This window comes from Ooceraea biroi, chromosome 1, assembly GCF_003672135.1.
Source record: "Ooceraea biroi isolate clonal line C1 chromosome 1, Obir_v5.4, whole genome shotgun sequence".
NCBI classification, from domain to species: Eukaryota; Metazoa; Arthropoda; class Insecta; order Hymenoptera; family Formicidae; genus Ooceraea; species Ooceraea biroi.
Genome location: NC_039506.1, coordinates 6,062,762 through 6,082,869, shown reverse-complemented (window position 1 = coordinate 6,082,869; position 20,108 = coordinate 6,062,762). Strand labels below are relative to the sequence as shown.

At 34.4% G+C, this 20,108-nt stretch overlaps 2 protein-coding genes and 1 long non-coding RNA gene across 5 annotated transcripts; 2 read left to right on the top strand and 1 right to left on the bottom strand.

The window, feature by feature from the left end:
- Nucleotides 1–19: 19 nt before the first annotated feature.
- LOC113562722 lies at nucleotides 20–18,969 on the top strand. The gene is made up of 2 exons (XR_003407061.1): nucleotides 20–401; nucleotides 18,623–18,969. It is a non-coding gene; the product is annotated as an uncharacterized LOC113562722 (long non-coding RNA).
- On the top strand, nucleotides 691–3,590 carry LOC105277807 (26S proteasome non-ATPase regulatory subunit 5). Its single transcript, XM_011336440.3, has 2 exons — nucleotides 691–1,177; nucleotides 1,568–3,590. Exons 1-2 carry the CDS (start codon nucleotides 996–998, stop codon nucleotides 2,895–2,897), a joined length of 1,512 nt encoding a protein of 503 aa, XP_011334742.1. The 5' UTR covers nucleotides 691–995; the 3' UTR covers nucleotides 2,898–3,590.
- On the bottom strand, nucleotides 3,181–18,627 carry LOC105277806 (nose resistant to fluoxetine protein 6). Of its 3 annotated transcripts, none has more exons than XM_011336437.3 (10): nucleotides 17,205–18,627; nucleotides 7,414–7,709; nucleotides 6,853–7,028; nucleotides 6,556–6,713; nucleotides 5,772–5,903; nucleotides 5,097–5,656; nucleotides 4,229–4,534; nucleotides 3,851–4,025; nucleotides 3,623–3,765; nucleotides 3,181–3,556 (listed from the first exon to the last, which is right to left on the bottom strand). In XM_011336437.3, exons 1-10 carry the CDS (start codon nucleotides 17,515–17,517, stop codon nucleotides 3,428–3,430), a joined length of 2,388 nt encoding a protein of 795 aa, XP_011334739.1. In that variant the 5' UTR covers nucleotides 17,518–18,627; the 3' UTR covers nucleotides 3,181–3,427. The 3 variants fall into 3 exon arrangements, with proteins under 3 accessions (XP_011334739.1, XP_011334740.1, XP_011334741.1); XM_011336438.3 differs by having other exon boundaries at nucleotides 5,772–5,870; XM_011336439.3 differs by having other exon boundaries at nucleotides 5,772–5,867.
- Nucleotides 18,970–20,108: the final 1,139 nt, after the last annotated feature.

Genomic DNA, 20,108 nt, shown 5'->3' with positions numbered 1-20,108 from the left:
CAAGTTAGTAATTCTGATTGGTTCGTCATTTCATCAATCGATAATCGCAATCATCTTCGAGAATCGCAGTCTTGCCTTGATAAATTTGAAATCTCTATCAGTTATGGACGTGCCGTGACAAATTGCCCAATCGTGTTCAAGTCGTATACCGTATTGTTTGCGATTATTAGTATTTAAGTGCGAATTTTGGACATAAAAAGGCGCGAGTGTCATGAAGTATTGAGTGCTTGCCAAAAATAACGTAAATATTAAACGTTATGTGCAATAATTACGTATCAGTGGTGCGATTTCATCATCGACGAAACCCTGCTTTGACGTGCTCGGGATGAAGAATTTCTCTTTGTACATTTCACATTATTTTGTCATCGAAATACAACAATCGACAGTACTACCGTCAATCTGTAAGTTGTTCAGATCATAATTTTATCGATGGACTATTTCGGAATTAATATGTTGTGTCGTTATTTTTTTATAATTACTAGATAAATATTTAACTTGATAAGCGATATCAAAGACACTTCCATACAGCTAGGAGACTGAATATTCTTATATCTAAAATTTAGAAATTATTTTTTTATCTTTTTCGCGCAAAGCAATTTTATCAACGCGTTCTCCAATTAATCTTTTTCATCGAGAACGTTTTATAAACATAAAAATTTATTCATGGCTGCGAGTCTGCGCCTCATCGATAATACAGTATATTCTGTTTTTTTCCAATATCTTTATTCGATATTGTTCAATTTTCAAGAATTTCGAAGGATATGAAAGGAAACAATTAAGTAATACATCTATTCTTTTTATTTATTAAACTTATTCTCGTTCTTTCCCGTCGTTAGTTCTAATGAAGTTTATAGAGTCGCGCCTGTGTCAATTGTGCTTCAACCTCCTCTCGAACGTGTATTCCTAACCTGAAGGGAAACAGCATTAACGCTTATTCACGCGACAGCTCGTATTAGTTGAGCTTGCTGAGAAAGCGAATTGTCAATGAAACGACCATGACGGAATGGTATCAAGCGAAGATTTTGCGCTTATGCGAATTGAACAATATCGAGGAAAAGAAGGATATTCTAACGGATATCAAAATCAAATTCGGCAGCTTGAATAATCGAGATGCCGAGCAGATTGCTCGAAACTTGGATTACGAGCCGCTCTATTCACAACTAACCTCAAGTGACAGGTACACAATTCTTGTTAATTATCGTGATATACGTATGAATAGGCAAAATACCAAAGTAACAAGATATTCTTAGAGAAACAATTGATGGACATAGTTTTTAAATTAATAAGATTATGTTAGCCAGATATTTTTAATAAGATTACATTAGTCAGATATTTTTTTATAAACAAAAATAATACTAGTACAGCATATTTAAAAACTGTTATTTGATGTTAAATGTATGTATAGGTAGCAATAGATTATATGCAGGGCTTTTAAAACCTTGTTTTATGAATTATTAATACTCTCGCTAACCGTAAAATTGTGCTTCTTGTGCAACGGTCAGTAATATACTGCTTTCAAAATTTGCTATAAACAGAGGAATCCAACAGCGACGTCTTTTTATTGCAGAGAAGTTATAGAGCAGATATGCGACCTGCTGACCATCTTGTTCAGTGTGTTAGAACCAGGAGAAATTTATCAGAGATATCTAATAGAAGTGCCTGCGTTGATGACTAATCAAAATGCTAGCGTGAGGTTGCTTGTACTGCGTGAGTTCTTACGTACAGCTTCGCATTCGCAAAAGATATTCCAGTTGCTCGCAGACACCACTGTCCTGATTTCTCTTGTAAACAAAATTGGTGATAATGACCTAACAGTCGCCGAATGTGCGATGAGTGTAGTGAAGAAACTTGGAGGAAATCCAAATGGCTTACACATTCTGTATAAGGGTGAACTGCTGAGAACGTTTGCCAGGTTGCTGCAAAACGATACCATTAGCTTTCGCGTTTATGAAGTCATTGTGGATATAGCGAAAACGTCCAGAGAAGCTCTCGAAGTGACAGCCCAGTCAGGTTTCTTGAACAGCTTGATTAACGTACTGGAGAACGAGGATATACTGCTTCAGTTAAATGCCTTGGAGATATTGACTCAATTAGCGGTATTCGAGGAGGGGCTCAGTTATCTAGAACAGCAGGAGGTATTGAGCAAGCTGGTTCAGAAAATAGCGCAAGCCAACGAGAATCACTTGTCAAACCTCTTGATCCCCGGTTTGATGAAGTTCTTTGGTAACGTCGCGCGTTATTGGCCCAACGAGTTGTTCTCGAAATATCCCGTAATAATTTCTGCGCTATTCGAGGTGATAGATAGCGGAGATCAGACTATTATGGGTCCTGCGTTAGATACTCTGGGATTCGTATCCGTGAGCGTCGAGGGAAAGTACGCGCTGCAAGCTCTAGGGGACGCGATGCTTGGGGCGCTGAAGAAAATCGCCGAGATAGCCCAGAGAATGCCTACTGCTCTGAGAATTCGTGGCTTGAACAACCTTGCCCTTATACTCGATGTCAAGAAAGTTGAACAAGACAACAGAATCTTGTCCTTGACGAAGCTGTGGTTCGATTCGCTGTGCGACGATCCGTTGGGTATGATCATAGCAATATGCAGACAACCGTTCGCCGATATCAGACAGGCCGGTCTGGAGGTACTGGCGGTTATCAGCTGCCAAGTATGGGGACAAGAGTACATATCTACTTATCCGGGTTTGGTAGAGTTCCTATTAGATAGAAATATCGAATCGTTCAAAGAATGCAAGGATGCGAAATACGAAGTTGTGAAATGTTTGTCGCAAGCGGAGCGAGATGTATTCGACGCGGATACCATACAGAAGTTCAAGCAGTTCGTTAACGAGGGTCCATACTTTGTCGATGTTAATACAGAAGTTGCGATAGAGGGTGCTTTGTAAAAGAGGGAAGAGAGTATTTCGCGTATCATATTCGATGTTAATAATATTAAAGACTATGTAATACATATATAACATATAAGTGAGTCTTCAATAAGAAACAAACTTAATATTTATTCTGCATTTTTATTTTTAAAAACGCATTCATTTTTGTGAAATGGTGGGCTTTGTTTACCGTTCGCATTTATTACATACGTGTAGGCCGATCGTAAAAAACATATATTTACTCTTCCTCTTACTCATAATATGGGTACTTGTTAATAAAACAGTTTCTTTTTCAATATTAAAAGTTACAATACAAAGAGAAATAATTTATTTTACATCTAACAATACACATAAAAGGGTTTACGTTGTTCATTCGTGTTTGAGATAAATCAAACAATGTGCGCGGTACTGATGCAACATGTACATAATAACATTTGCAACATGGTACCACTTATTCGCAGATAAAAATATACGTACGTATAATGTGTAAATAAAATTGTATAAATAATCGTACGAATATTCAGTATGCGTTAAATATAGTTTAGTGTCTATTGTATGCGTTTTCGCTTTTTTGGTGCGAGGATCTTTAGCATACTGACTACTGGTGCTTCGAAGGTGACTGACACTATGAAAGATAAAGCGTAAGACAGCACTAGTTGTCCCAGGAATGTTATTAACTGGAAAATAAAGTGTTTTATGATTATCCATTAATCGCCAAGAAACTTTTCTTCTCGTAAACTTACCACAGTATCCTTTCCTAAATGGAACGGAGAATCTAGATTCATCGCGGTCCATCGAATTACAAGTGGGTGAACTAGATAAGCACAGTAAGTCACTCTGCTGAATGGATACAAGAGTGGCCACGATAATATCTTATTTATGTATCCTGAAAATAATTTAAAGAATAATTTCATAATCTAGCCTAATATGAATCTGTTCGTTTAAACGTGCATGTAAATTTTTATTTTTACCTCCGTAGCCAGTGCTACATGCTATTACGATCCATGCCAGGCCTAGCGCCCATGCACTGTGGCTTAGGGAAGAATATGCAGCGGCTGTAACAGGTGCAAGTTCCGCTTCGTATAGACCGTAAAGTAAACTCAAGAGACACGCGGAAGACAAAAGCCATCCTATGACGACGGTAGCCTAAAAATAATAAATAATATTGTAATGTTCCAGCGTATATATAGTGTTAAAAATTATTTTTACCCTTAATTGGAAAAAAGTATTCAGGATACACAATGTCTAAAAATAATGAAGATATTTAAAAGATGTCTTGCTCTTTTAGTTAAATAAAACATCTTTCAAATGTTTTATTTAACTAAAGTATTTGATTGAAGCTTTTGTACCTTAGACATTTTTATTTTACAGTCAGTCTTAAAGAGAAAATAACCGACGGACATCCCAATCAAATAGGGCCCTAATCTTGTCCACGGTTTATCGTAGATCTTGTCGAAGAGGGCTAATGGATCATCCGAGGTTGGCATATGATTGTTGATCAAAGCAATATAGCCAGTAGTTGCCCACGAGCTTATTAGTAGACCAATTAAAGCGGCAGCCGCTATTTTAAAGTGTTTTGTAGCAAGCACTAGTATGACTCCGCCCACGATGTAAAATTGTGTGTCATCTGCTACGTACCAACTCCAAAGCATACACTGCAACATTTACGAATCTCTATGATGATAGAATAAAATTTGTAAACAAAATCAAGAAGTAAATTAAGAGATAGAACGTGTTTATTAACGACCAAACTGGCCAAGCCGTAATAACAATATCACAACGTTTCAGCCGACAGTTTCGGCCCTTCTCAAGTGACAGTACAATAATCGTCTTTTGCCGAAAACGATCGTTTCAAAAAGAACAAAGGGATTTCATAACCACGTCAGCAACCAACCTCCATGATCACGGTCTGTTACTGACTCCGAAACTATCGGCTGAAACGTTGTGATATTGTTATTACGGCTTGGCCAGTTTGGTCGTTAATAAACACGTTCTATTGTTCTTCACTGGCGACTCAAAGGATCATTAATTAAATTAAGAGATGGTGTAAGGGTTAATACTTTGAAGTTCAAGTTTGGAAAGAAATAATCCTAATTTACGAGAACAACAGATAATAACACGGCAATAACAGGCAACACTTTTATCGTTTACGTAATAAATTCTTGTTAATCAATATCCGGAATTCTTTGGTACGTTAACATAAAATGAAAGACATACCATTTCCTCGACGGGAAACCAAGTATTGATATAGAGCAAATTTCTCCACCAATAATTGGGACAATTATAATGGTCCGCCGTAGGAGGCTCGAAAACGGAGTTTGCGTGGAAATACTTCATCGAGACCTCGACCACACCTAGTACAAACATGTACGGTGCGGTGAGCCTACTGAATCTGTACAGAAGAAGTCCGATGAATTTCAGGCTGCCCGCGAGGAAGCCTCGCGTGCCTTGCGTGAGCCTCTTCAAGTCTCCCTTAGCATTGGTTCTGAAGTACAGGAAGCTCACGAGCAAGCCGCCCATGAAGAAGAACGTATCGACACTAAAGGCCCCGTTTGTGATAGTCTGGAAGAGGAATCTCTTCTCCACCACTTTGCGATATTCCATATTGTCCGAGTACTTGAAAAGGACGATGCACGTATGCCCGAGGATGACCCATGCCATCGATATCGCCCTGAGTCCATGGACGGTGCTGATAGTGTCACCACCCACATTACGGTCGCAGATGGTTGCCACGTTGGCGGGAATGGAGAATGAAAGTAAAAGTTCCTCAAAGACGTCTGCAAAAATAACAGGAGTGTTGAAAAAGCGCGACAAAAAGTGCTAATTAAAAATGATAGACGAGAATTCGATACAAAACGCACTTCTTATTATTCATACAAAAATTCAACGTACTGAGCTCCTGCTGTTCCTCTGTAGTAGACGACTGCAAGCTGTTCTCGTGATCGTTATTATTGTTGATCCGCTGCACTCCGTTGGTGTTAGAATCTGCTACTGGAACAGGAAGGTAGACCTTACCTTGAAAAGCTACGGAATATAATAATAAATCGTGTCACTACTTTTGAGACAGTCCTTGTCTTGTCTTGATAGTCTGTGTGAAAAGTGGTCGTTTCTTATGTTAGCTTGTGTACTTTATCTTACAATGTATCGCTATATAAATCATGTATCGCGATTATGATCTTTTAAAGTTATTCAAAACAAGTTAGTTATTGATATATTAAGCTAATAGCGATTTTCTTCGCAAATTATTATCTTGCTGAGATATATTTTGTCTTTTATTGTTTGATTCTTTTTCTCATTTAATTCTTAGTTTAATTTTGTAAAGATTTTCCACATTTTCTGTTTACTGATCTTTTAGTTTTTTAGAACAGACTTCAATAAAAATTTTGGAATAATAAAAAAATTGGGAAAAAATATCGCATGTGTGTATATGCGTGTCAAAATTTTTATTAAGAAGACATTGACTTTAGACTGATTAAATAATTGATGTTTGAAAAGAAGATTGAAGAGAAATGTAAAAGGATGCATAAGAAACATGTTTTTATGAAAACAGCAATCAATCGCTATTATCTTAATGTGCCAATGCTATATCGTCTATTGGTACAAATAACGATAGATGCAACACGACTGTCAGATCAGAACATCGGAAGTCCTTAGATGCTAATATTGATTCTTTTACCATTTAGTGCCTTCCGATTGCCATTTGTGAGATGATCGAGTTTCCCGTGTTTCTCCAAATCGTAAATTACATTTCTTTTGCGGGTTAACTTTTTCAGTAGGTAATAGTCGTATCCGGTACCGAGGATCATCAGTATTAGGACCACTAAGCTGACACCGCTAAAACATATCGATTTTAATGTTCATGCGCGCATTTTACTAGTATTATTTTTGACAAAATATTTTGTAATTTTTTGGTAATTTAATCTTATGATAGTCAATAATTTCTAAATTTCTCTTGAATCTCTTTTGAACTTACAACAAACACCAGAAGACAGGATCTGAGAACATGTCATATAAATTATGTTGATCTCGGACTTTTTCGATAGATGAGTGTTTTGCTGCAAATTCTCCCGCAGCGAGTTTACCGATTATAGCTACATCTGAGGCCGTACATGAGAATGGAAGACAGACTCCGAGATGAATCAATCGTGTCTGAAATAAAAATAATAATTTAGATACTTTAATCATGTAAAATAATAAACAATTAAAACACAAGTTTTACAAAAAGTCTTTCTTTTCAGACGAGCAATACCTAATTGAAAAATTTGCTGCGAAAAATCTTGTTTCTAATATTTATGTACGCAAGACTATAGATTGAGAAATGAAAGAATGAATAATTTTTAATGGATATTGACAAATTTCTTCATATAATTTCATGAGAATAGTAGTTTTATTAATGTTTTGTTTTGTTTATGAATTTAATTGTTTGTAATAGAAAATGATATATTGAAATGATATATCGCGTATCTTCGTATGTGAAATAGAAAAGTACTTAATAATGTTTTTAAATAAAACAAATGATGTTAACGTTACTTACTGCTGTATATTGAGATGCGTTTATAAAAATTCTCATCATATAAAATCCTAGATGATAAGGTGGTACATCGGTAGATGTAGTTTGGATCCAGGTATTGGTCCCGCTTAGGCCGAAATTCATCGTTTTCCGCGGCTCTGCGTTAAATTCTCGTACCTCTTCAATTGACGATTCCACATTGATTTTGGAATTTTTCCGGGTATGAATTTCTCCGATATAGTCACATTCTGTCGCCGATCCGGTGAAATAAGAATTACCCCAGAAGAATCCATTGGTAAATCTACCCGACGCATCATCCACTATTGAAACACAAAAACAATAATTAAATTACTACATGAAAAAATATAAATGTTCTTTATATTTTATAAATATATATATTCTCTTTATATTCCATAAATTCATGTAAAATAAGCAATTTCTTCATAAACATGAAAGCATTGATGTTAAAATTTTTAATTCTGTTATTAAAACGTAGTAACGAAATTTATATTGCTCGATATTTTGTAACATTATTCTATTACTCTTACATAAGAAATATCCGTCATCAAAATTAATCCTGAAATATTAAGACATAACGAAAAGATAGCGAAAGTAATCGAGCAGATGACGAGAAACGCTTTCATTAAAAAACTGTGACGATCGAAACGGAAGTGGTCAGTCGTTGAATGCGGCGAAAGTATTTCTATCCAAAGTAGGTCGACGACTCGTGAGAGTGAAAATCAACAGCCTTGGAGTGAAGAAATGTGTTAGAGATCTTCGTGATTTGAGATTTTGAACTGATTTCATCTTGTCTTTTTAATTATGTCATCATTGAAACTCTAGTTACGTAAATATGTAATTTGTTTTGTTTTATTTTACGTAACTGTAACCAGGTCATAATTATTCATGCACAATTCCATAGTCCTTTTTACTAGTATTCCACCCGGTTGTAAACTAACCAACGCAGTATCTGCTATTATCTAATATAAAATTAGTCTTCTTCTAAATGTCGGAACGCGATAATATCCATCTGATTAAATAACTGGTCTGCGTAATTGCCGTACGTGCACAGTGAGAACACGCGAGCTTTTTTGTGAAGAAGTAATACCGTATTCTCGTTACCGCAAACAGTTTTCATTGGGAAGGTGTTACGACGGCAAGGCTTACATCGTGATCCTTCAACGAAGTATATACTTTCTACTTGAGATATTATCTAATCGTCAGCATGACGGAGGATTTACGGCACTGTATTACATAGGCCGTAGTTTGATCGCGAACTCGTTACGTCACTTGCGGCTGCATGTTTGCGACTGTGAGCGACGTCATCGTTTTTGCGCGAGAGAGATTTAGGAACGTCTTTCTTATATTTCGGCTGACTCGTACTTCCTTTTAATTTTGGTTAAAGCAATTGAATAATATCAAACAGTCAATTAAGTTTGCAAAAATTTTATCTTATTTCTTCGATAAATATTATCATCGTTTATTTTTTTAGAGTCTGAAGCATTCTTCTTTCAAAAATACTTTTAATCGTAGACTTCTTTAAAACCACTCTAATGTCTTTTATTGCACGATATTAGTGGAGCAGTCATGAATATTTTATTAATTTCAATACTGAATCTTTTAACCAGAGAATTATCGTAAATTTCCTTTTCATGGGAATTTCGAAATTTGATACAAATGAAATATTTCATTGAGTATTGCAGCTTTAAATGTCATATAACTTGCTTCATCATTGAATCTATCAATACTATCAAGTATGCTTTAGAGGACACCAGGTATAGAGGTTGACTTCCTTGATCATACTGCAGAATCGTGTTCTGTCAATTACGCATTTCTTTTCTTATTTTCTTAAGCACTTCTTGTTACAAGGAGTATCATTATTTATTCTTTTTTCCATCTTCACTATTCACTATGCGGTTAGAGAGAAATATTGCCATGATCTAAAAATAGTGTTTGTAATCCTATCCAAGTTTTTCACTCTGCAGAAGTATAAAAATTGTGCGTCTATTAATCACATGTTGTGCATAAAAGTAAGTCAATGCAACGTAAAAAGTAGACGCAAAAAGATTGTTCAATTGTGGTCATTACCTAGATGAAATTATAGGACTATTATTCGCGGTATGTCTAACCGTAACACATAATACACGCAAACCTATAAACAGGTTTGTTTGAAAAGGTCTAAGATTTCCGTATTTACATTCCAAATTTATTAGATATGATGACAGAATGATTGCCACGCGCTTGGTATATGTAATGAATTAGGTAAGACTTTTCGCTGTCTTTTCTCCTCTATTTCTGAAACGTCCAGTGATTTTGCATTTATGCGAAAAGATCTACATATATGATAGAGATAAAATAAGAAAATAAACAAGATTGGGCAGAATTGGGACTCTTTCAATCTCCGATTTCGAAAGATGTCTGTTGAAATCATCGATGTTTGGCAATTTGTGTGCAACATATACGTATTTATAGTCGGATTAGAATGACAATGAATTTTGAGCAATGAGTCACAACTCTCTATTATGGTATCAAAGTCAAGTTCAAGCTTGGCACGTGATTCGGTTTATTTCCATACAAAAGGTGAATGCAACACTCGATCTTGGAATCGGAATAATTTTAGTTTTAATTCCATACATATACAGTAATGCTTCACAAAACGTACAATTTGTTTCACTACATAATCTTTAAAATAAAATATAACAAGAGAGAGCCAGATGCAACTATTGATAAAGAATTCGACAATAAATTCGCAGATCAATTTATTTAAATCCATTGAAATATATCCTTAGAATATTTTTCTTCTTAAAATATAGATTTCTGGCTTATAAAGCGTAAAATGTAATATAAATATTTCAAGAATTACATACGAAAATCACATTTTACGACAATTCGGATATTGAATTTATGGAAAGCTTTTGTAAAAGCTTTGAGATTAAGATAATGTTTATATAAAACTGTGATCTTCGATTTGACATGTTTATAAGAAACAAATATTGCAGATAGTTTCGAATTTCTCAAGACACCTGAATGAGTGTGTTGCAAGCTAGAAATGTAACCGGTTTATAATGAAATAATTGCATCTACTCTGCTAGCTGTAATACGTTCACTGTCGAGGTTTGTACTGCTAATTAAAGTTCATGGACTATGATAACACCATACTAAACTGTGCCGTAATGATCTTTGATGCATTATTGTATATTCCAATTGAATTCCTATACTCAGAATAATTTTTATTATAGCCCGAATGCTAATTCCACTCAGCCTTGATGTCAGGGTCGTTATTTGACATGAAAATTTATATACCAAATAACCGGTTATTTGGTATATAAATTAATACATTTATTCTACAATTGTACATTGTTTATCCTTAAAGAGCTATTAAAAATATTATAGACATTGCATATATTACAGCTTATTGTTATCACAAATACACTTCGCGACATAATCTTGATTGGCAGTTTGCGATGTTAATATGCCGAGAACCACTGTAATAATAGCGCATACATTGTAATTTACATCATTAAAATTATCTAAACATGATATAATGGTAAGAATAAAAATCATATATTGTTATAAAAAGAATTTAAAAAACTAATGCGATTAAAAATGTTGCAGATAATTTATATCGCAAACCGCGTTTAAAAATAATTTTTGAAAGATTCAATATATATATATATATATATAGAATAATATATATATATAATATATATATATATATATATATATATATATAACATTATATGTATCAATTATTTTGAGTATATTATTAAGTATTCAGTGTATGTTGCAATCAGAGTAATTTTACGTATATTTGGAAGAAAACGTTCAATCAAGAAACGTCATACATACGCCGACACTCGATGATATTGAAGGCTAAAAAAAGTGATCTTGTGAAGAAAATAATAGTGTTATGTCGCACATTTTATGCAGCGTGTTTCTCTTGAAAGAAACGTTAATTCGATTTTACTTCTTTTACTTCTTTTAATTTGGAATAACGAAAAATGTTAACATTAATTAGCAAGTACATATAAAATATTTTTTACAACTTAACCCAAAATATAACTAGTGATTCAGTATGTGCATTTTTAGTTATCACAAACTTGTTAATTACCTTTTTTAAATGCATGTCCGTACGTGTCAATCTACGCACGTAGCATATCCGAGAAAGCAATTCGGAAAGAGAAACGTGCTTGTACACTTGAACCACGTTAATGTTGCAATACTAATGCTCAACCTGACAGTGGCAATATTAATGTCTGTCTGGCATTGGCGTGCTTCTATAAATCGATGGAGGTCTTACTAATGATTACTATCCTTGATTGTTAATTCGAAGGAAAATATTTGAATTTTTTTCGCATGATATTCTGACGAAAGACGTCCAATTAATTGGAATTTGCAAAAGAAATTTGCAAACCTTGAGTGATCGTTCATCCGATTTACCTTCATTTCAAGATCTTTTTGATCTTTCCATGTAAAGTATATCTTATCTTAGTAAACAAATTTCTTAAGCAGATTCATGATTGCTCAATTAAATATGCAATGGACTGTTTTGATTGATGTTGAGCGTTAAATAAAATCTCTGTTTATCTGATAGGAAGGCATCACAGAATATTGCGGCTAATTATACAGAATGATACATTATGGACTAACTATCCTGCTACGTGTTTTATTATAAATACATATAACATTGTATTAATTTAATCGCGGTAATATTTTCTACTTCCTGCTAAGAAGATGTCAGGGGCTTATCCTATAACATCGATTCTCGCAAATGAAAGTGAATGTACTTTCCTTTAGATTGACAAAATATATGTCCCGAAGAGACATGATAACTTTCTTTTTCCGGCATGCACGAAAATGTAATAACCTCGATACATGAAAGTGAAACGCATCTCGTTTCTAACGTGCAACGCCTTAGCTGTCATTTATGGTCGCGTTATTGCAACAATAGATTAGTACTTTTCAAAGTGAGCCCATAATTGGCCACTGGTGAAACGATCGGTTGCAATGATGGACTTTCTTTTTTATTGACTATTAGGAAACAATTAATTAATTTTAATTTAATCAAATTCTGTTTATGATAATATGCAAATATTTAATACGTTTGTACATCTCAGTCTGGTAATATTTAATTTAATAAATTAATTTTATTATAGACAGATAACCGTTTATTCTTTCAGCTTCTAGCTAAGAAGGGGACTTGCTTTACAGAAAATAACTTAAGCCACTCATTCCTCCATTCCAGACCATACACGCACTCACTCTAATTAATTTTATTATCTGCATGAGTATTATAGCTATTGTGTTATTTTTCTCATAGATGGTAGTTTATCTCATTAGAATATCATTTGGATAGCGAAAGCTTTGACCACAATTATTCGCAAACTTAGAATTCTAATTTGCGAAGTGATGTAAGATTTGATTTAGGTAAATAGTAAAATGGATTAGCAAATGCAATAGTGGAAGTGTTTAGCGATTTACTGTTGTAAACATAAAGTAGGTTACACTGAAAGTACAGTTAAAGAATGAGCAAACATATTTGTGTCAGTTTTTAGGCTTGTATGACGACAACTTATGGTGCGACGTATACTTTCTACTTTGTGTTTCTCTCCGTTTAATTTGCATTTTGGTCCACGCAGGACTATCACTTTCTTGAAACGTTGGAATCTCGAGAAAGCTCCAGAGATTTTCTTGCACATTAACAAAGTTAATAAGTAGCGAAAACATTTATGGTATTTGAATCTTTTTCTTAAAATTTCTTCCCTATTTTTTGTAATAAATTCCAAAATTCTTATAATCGATTGCTTTAATTGATTTTAAAAAGTAAATTGATTGATTGAATTAATTTTAAAAAGTAGAAGATAAAATAAAGCGCACATGTCCTATTACAATTATAAACTTGCATAACGATTATCTGTATAGTGGTTATTATTACAGTCAGATTGTTAGGAACGTTATCATCCATTTTAATTGCTGCCTAGTTACGTGTCGATTTCATTTATTCTTAGTGTTACGCTCATTTGTAATCAACGTACAGTTTATATATTACGTTACGTTGATGTCTGCACATTATAAATTATAAGTACTGAGTGAAAACAAGAATTAATTATTACAACGCAGTATTCGTTTCTTTTTTTCTGCCACCGTTTTTTTTCGACTGATCCTGTCATGAGTTGCTTTATTGCAAATGAGGAAATATCTTCGCATCATAGAGTAAAGTAATATTACGGGAATCGCGGTTGATAGCCACATTTAATGACATTACTGCGACCAGTATCATTTTACCGGTAGCAGCTAATTTCATTTAATTTTATCGTCAATCATCATCCATTATAAATTAGCGATTAACCCTTGCCTATGACAAAAGAGTTTAACAGAAATTACTTAATCGGCGTCAAAATTATAGTACGTTGTTCGCAAACTTGCTTGAAAACTTGATGACAGCAAATTAACTTTCTGTATATGTTTTTAGATTTTAGTTTCTAAAAGAAAAGAATCAATTAAATCTGAAATAATTAACATTTATAATCAATAGGATATCAATTTTGGGCACGAGCAGTGCAAGGAGAACTTTTACAGAATTTTGAGCCGTTAATAGTGACAATGAGAAAGAAAGAGAGAAAGAGAGAGAAATTTATATGTAATCGTAATGTTGAATCATTTGAGGCTTATATATACAGATTACCGCATAAATGCTCGAGTGCAACTGCATTGATACACATGCAATGATCGATGTTACCGGGAGCAAATCGTTTTGCCCGTTAAAGAAGTACGTTTCCGCGAAAGCGAAAGCTTGCGATTTCATTCCCGTCTGTCACGTAATCCTCCCTTCTCGAATAGTATAATTCCAATAATTGCAATTCTGATTTGGACTGACTTTCTAATGCCGAGTGACGTCTTCGCCTTTACAATCCGATTGTAAAACACAGATTACACACATCACGTTGTGCGTATAAACTTGACGCATGCAATTTTATTGTCTATCGGAATCGCCGCGAGAGATCACTTTACGCAACAGATCATCGGACAGATCATCGGATAGATGATCAGAACCTTATCCTATCATCAGTATTTTCCAAGGGCACAAAGAAACGTGAGATAATCAAGACTTGATTGAAATCATGTCACTTTTCTTCACATTATATTTCAATTAGCTGGTTAATCTCATAATGAAATAATTATATCTAGCTCGTGGAACATGGGCGATTACGATCTTTCTTGCAAGCATTGTTCAGTTTCATACAGATAGATCCGTAAGAATAATATAGTCTTAGATTCTTATAAGAAATTTTATAAGAAATTCGCTGCGAGATCGTGAATTGTTTCGCCTTGAAATAAATAGATAATGTATTATGCATCAAGAACCTTTACGAATCTTCTGTTTCTCAAAACAGAAAAGCAAGATATAATTCTACTCCGCTTTCATCCAGTGTGCTGTTTTATGCATGCAGTCTGATAATGACATCCTTTCTCAGCAGATTTTGACCTGTAGCTGGTAGAAACCAGGAAGTGACATTCTCTCGGCGGAACGTCATGTACAACCGGATGCATCGTACGTGAGAAAATAACGCGTCCGAAAGTTGAAAGAGCAATGGGGTTCGTGCGCTTCGAGTATCATACGGCGATGTCTCCTCTAACGATGTTTCCTAGTGTGCCGGCACCTTTCACCTTTCCTCGCACGTGAACTCTGCAAAATTCACGAATGCCGCCACGATGATGCATATCGTGGACTCGCCGAGGGTGAAAGTGCTGACGCTGATTAAGGTGTTTTTCAGCGATGAGCTTCAGTTAAGCACCGGCGTTGTTTTACGAGCATGATGATTGTTGACGATTGCCAGGAAATCGTTGATTGCACACAGTTCGTGTGCAAAAATTGAGAAATCAGAAATGGCCGTCAATTTTCTTCCGTAAAATGCGTTGATAGGTTCATTAATAATATTTCTGAAACTGGAGGCAATGTATCGCAAGAATAAAACGCGAGACGGTAAACCCTGACCCACTTAAGATATCTATCTGAACGGCAGATGCTGGGCAGGCTTTCTTGGAAGTTCTTGTTCGATGAGAAAATTCAAAGAAAGAAAAAAACAGTTTGCAAATGTAGTTTGAGAATACTGAGAACGAAATGTAGTACGAAATAATATCTACATTAATGATATGTTTGAATATTGAACAATAGAGGAAATTCCCATTTGTAAAGAGGAATGAACTGGAAAGAATAAAACTTCAAAATTTATCTAAAGTTTCATCTGCCTCGCAAATAATGAATATTATATGAAAATATTTGAATATCTCAGAGAGTATGATACGTGACTGTCAGATCGTACACCTCGTTTTGAACCGAAATCTTCAGACGTAATTTTTCTTTTCGGACATGGATTCATTCAAATGAAAATAAAAAATTCAGAAGTAGTCGGTTGGATGTCCTTGTTCTCAAGGCAGCCGCATTCTACAAGGCAACACGCGCGTGCTTGGCGAATGAGTGAAAAGTGGTATTGACCGAGGAAAGTGAAGCATTGAAGGTGCGACTTGCGCTGACCGGCATCACGTCGGCCGTTTCTGACGAAATCGGCGCCGTTTTGATCGCCTTCTCTTTCTCTTCTCTTTGTTGTATCGCTAAAAGTGAAATCTCTCGACGAAAGTAGGCAAACCAGGGGAGCCGGAAAGACGGTACTGTGTTTAGTGAAAATGTTCCTGACCGATCCGTCAATACAACTCTGACGTTTGTGGATGTCCCATTTCTTTGATAAATGTGGAACGAATAACGTAACTCGAGTCTTGTGAGTGTCTTCAAGTGTTTTCTCGCCGTTAATCTCAAATGCGAACTTTCCAAGATGATTTTAGATCTTGCCTTTACTGAAGGAAAGGAACAAAACACTCTTGTAATGCTCAACATTAATTATCTTATTCAATTGGGTTTTGAATTAAGATTTTATAACATTAAAGTCAACTTGAGATTGATTACTTTCATCTATATATTCTATAGTTAAGTGTAATATTTTAATAAAGGGGATCTATCCTAATCACAGAAACCCAATTAAAATAACAACAGTCGAATTACGTTTTTCAGTGATGTAACTGAAAGGAATCATTCGAATTACTTGCATATCATACTGAATACTTTAGTACAATTATCTGCAGTGGAACGAAACATAGAAAGCTGAATCAGGGAGAAAGTTATAGCGCATAGGAAGTTACGTATTTAATAGTGAAGAAAAAGTTGTTCCATGTAGAAGATGTAATTTGATTAATATATAATCTAATTAGATCAAAAATAAAAAATTTTATATCTAATATGATGTGCATGACTAGCTAAAGTATGTTGCTTTGTGCCATTAAATGTTATTAATTATATAAAAGAAGCTTAATCGTTATGTAATCTATACTCTAGTATTAAAAATTGATTATAATGAATGATGTGAAATTCTTAGATTCGTCAGTAACTTAAAATATACTACATAAGTCTCGTTATAAATTACTTAATCAGAAATCTTTTGCGTAATTATGTCTTATGTTAATCGTAATTGCATCATGCAATGAAATATATTTATTTTCCCTTTTCTTGATCATTAAGTCATCAAGTATTTCACAAAATAAAAAACGAAAGCTTTTATATCAAATCTATATAATATTTAAAAATTTTTAATTTAACTATAAAATCTTATTAATACTTTTCAGTTTTCTTATTGCGTAACTTTTTCGTTTTATTTGTTAAAAGAAAAGATATGTGATATTAATAAAATTTTGAAATTTAAGATCAATATTGAAATACGATTTAATTAAAGTGATAAATAGTGTGATAAATAAATATATCTTACCTTTGAGAGCCCACAATTCTTTATTCTTCAAAGCTTCGACGTACGTCGTGATGTCTTTGCTGCATTGTGCTCCGATTGCGTACTCTCCTTCGGCCCAATTTTTGACTAAATTATGTGCACTAAAAACATCCAGCACGTTCGACAGACTGGTCCAGTTTTTTTTATCGACTACGTTAATTGTCGTTGGCAAGTTTTTTACTCGAAGAATCGGTTCCTGCACGGCACCATTCGGAATATCGGCAGATACTCCTTCGGCGTAGATCACGAGAAGTGCAAGTAAGGCGATGAACGGAAAACGCATCGCGTTCCACATGTTCGTCTCGTAAATGTTCACAGAAAAGATGTGTGACACGTTTAAAGGAAACTAGCGTGAGATCACTGATCACGAATCCACATCATTGGCGATATTCCACGAGTTTTTAAAATTGATCTTCAAGCAAGATTCTTCTTTTCGTCTACTGATGTTCGCGGTCCGCTGACAGAGACACCCTTGAGACAACCGTAGTATAAATTGGATATCAATCTTGTGTCAGGATGCTGTCATTGTCAAGAGTTCTTCTCGTTGTGGCACTTGTTACACGATTTAATCTTGATCTGGATCTTCCTTGATCGATTGATTATTCTTGATTCGCAATTTGGCGCAATTGTTATGTGAATTCTTGATAACGCGGTTTGTTAAAACTCATGATAGCTTCGAGACGTGGATATTGTTGTGGCGTCCGCTTTTGAGATGAGAAAAAAGAAGACAATGCAAAGAGGATGATAGTTTGTGTTCAAGTGGATCCCTCCTTCCTTGGTGGATGACCACGGATCAACTGTATCGCACGAGCGGATTGTAGCCCGGCCAATGGTTCTGAAATGTCTCGCGTCTATAATGAAGAGGATGGTGGGGCGCAGTCTCCCTATAGAGTGAAATCTGAAAACTTAAACTCTCCACGCGCGTGGTAAGCACGCGAGCAGAGGGACAATATGAATTCATTGGCACGTATGCTCGCAACAGTCTGATGGTTAGACAAATTTTTGTCAGTCTTAAAATCCTTTAATTGAAATTACTAACAATAAGTTGGAACTAAAAGCAGTTTGAATATGCAAATTTTTGCCGAAAAAGTCAACATGCGTTAACGCGAACGTGCCGTTAAAATTCAGGCAAAAATCACAGACATCATTGTGGACATGATAGGAAAGAAAAACAGAGGAAGGGGGAGAGAAAGAGAGATATAGACGTGATTATAATTTATCATTAAAATTAAAATTAAAATTCCAAAGAAACTGATCCAGATTTCTTAGATTAAACGAAAGAGCAGCATACTTTATTTTGGCACAAGTTTTGAATGTGTCGAAAGAGGATATTTGATATCAATCTTAATGCTTTTGAAACCGCTCTGAAAGCATCTAATTTTGCATTTATGAATTTATAGTTTCGAGGACTGTACGTGTCTCATACTAATGGAATCCATGGAATTGCGCGTCATTGCTATCACTTTTAAGCGTAAGTACGTTGCATAACTGTATTTCCGGCTTCGCACATAGTGTGTAAGAGAAATGCCCATCTTTCTTCAATCTGACAGGTTTAAGAATCGGTATTGCGTATCGGTGAAATAAAAATTTTGTAAGAGCCACTAAAGTACGAAAAATATTTCGTAGAGTATCATCGTAATAATGGATATAAATCATACACTATCGCGTAATAAGAGAAGAGCATTTTAATGTGATCAGATAACGTGATGCAATGTTTTATTCCTATTCTTTTATTCTTTATCTTGAAGAAAAGGAAAGAAAAAAATGGCTATCAAAATTACAATTGTAACATTAATGTGTGATATTGTCGACAGTATCTTTAATTTACAACCAAAAATTTCTTAGTTACTGCATCTGCCGTTTTAATTAATGACAAATTAATTGGTGCGAGAGAACTTACAATAGAGTGTGCAATGCAAACTATGCTGCTTCGAGTAATAAATTGCAAAACTTTCAACGTTGTTTCGCATGAGTTGGTGCCAGATTAACGACAGAACCTAGAAGTTTCACCGTGAAATTTCATACTATTAGAGGATGTCTCTCTTTCCCTTTCTTACGAATTCTTTGACAGACTATCATTGGCTGTTTGGTCATGCTGAAACTTCTTTTTTCCTTTACGAGATTCTTCAACGACGATCTTCTCGTTCGTAGTTACTGGTAATATCGAAGAAACGTCATATAAAAGCAGAATAAGAAATGTTGAAAAGTCTACGTCACAAAAAAGTAATCGTTAATTCGGATTTTAAAAACTTTAATAGATAAATACACGCTTGGCAAAAAACTAAACATTGATATATATAATTATGAGATATAAATTCTTGAAATTTTATTGTAATTATTACTTGCAATTTTATAATAATCTATTGTAGTTATACGAATGTGTAAATAATATCTGCAGGATGTAAAATCTCTCGAACTTTATTTCTTATAATTTATATTAACTTTGATCTTTATATATATGTGAATATATGTGAAGTAATTTAATTTTTTTCAATAGGTAATGTAAATTATGAAACTTTCTTCAAAAAAGTGAAATGACTTGAGTAGATATTTGGATTTTATTCTCATATTTTATTCTTTAAAACTTCACAATGTTGCATTTGTATGTTTCTTTTAGTTCAAAGCATAAAATACAACATTTTCATAAGTTCTCGTTATGTGATAGTATGTGATAGTAGAAGATATTTACGTTTGTATATTTTATCAGCCGAATAAATAAATGACGATTTATTTCTCTGCACGCAAAAATAAAATTAATGGAAACTGAAATGAGCTATATTTGCTGAACCTGAAAAATCTTGGATTTTTAAATCATAAATTAGTTGAATCTTCCATGCATTTTTATAATGGTGAAATCGATTTTTTATGTTAAATAGGCATATCACA

Excerpts from the sequence above, each read along its gene's own strand:
- LOC105277807 (XM_011336440.3), top strand. The coding sequence starts at position 996 with ATGACGGAATGGTATCAAGCGAAGATTTTGCGCTTATGCGAATTGAAC. Across the intron at positions 1,178-1,567 it reads CAACTAACCTCAAGTGACAG|AGAAGTTATAGAGCAGATAT; the intron begins GTACACAATTCT and ends TTTTTATTGCAG.
- LOC105277806 (XM_011336437.3), bottom strand. The coding sequence starts at position 17,517 with ATGTGGAACGCGATGCGTTTTCCGTTCATCGCCTTACTTGCACTTCTC. Across the intron at positions 7,710-17,204 it reads AGAATTGTGGGCTCTCAAAG|TGGATGATGCGTCGGGTAGA; the intron begins GTAAGATATATT and ends GTGTTTCAATAG. Across the intron at positions 7,029-7,413 it reads ACGCATCTCAATATACAGCA|ACACGATTGATTCATCTCGG; the intron begins GTAAGTAACGTT and ends TTTTTATTTCAG.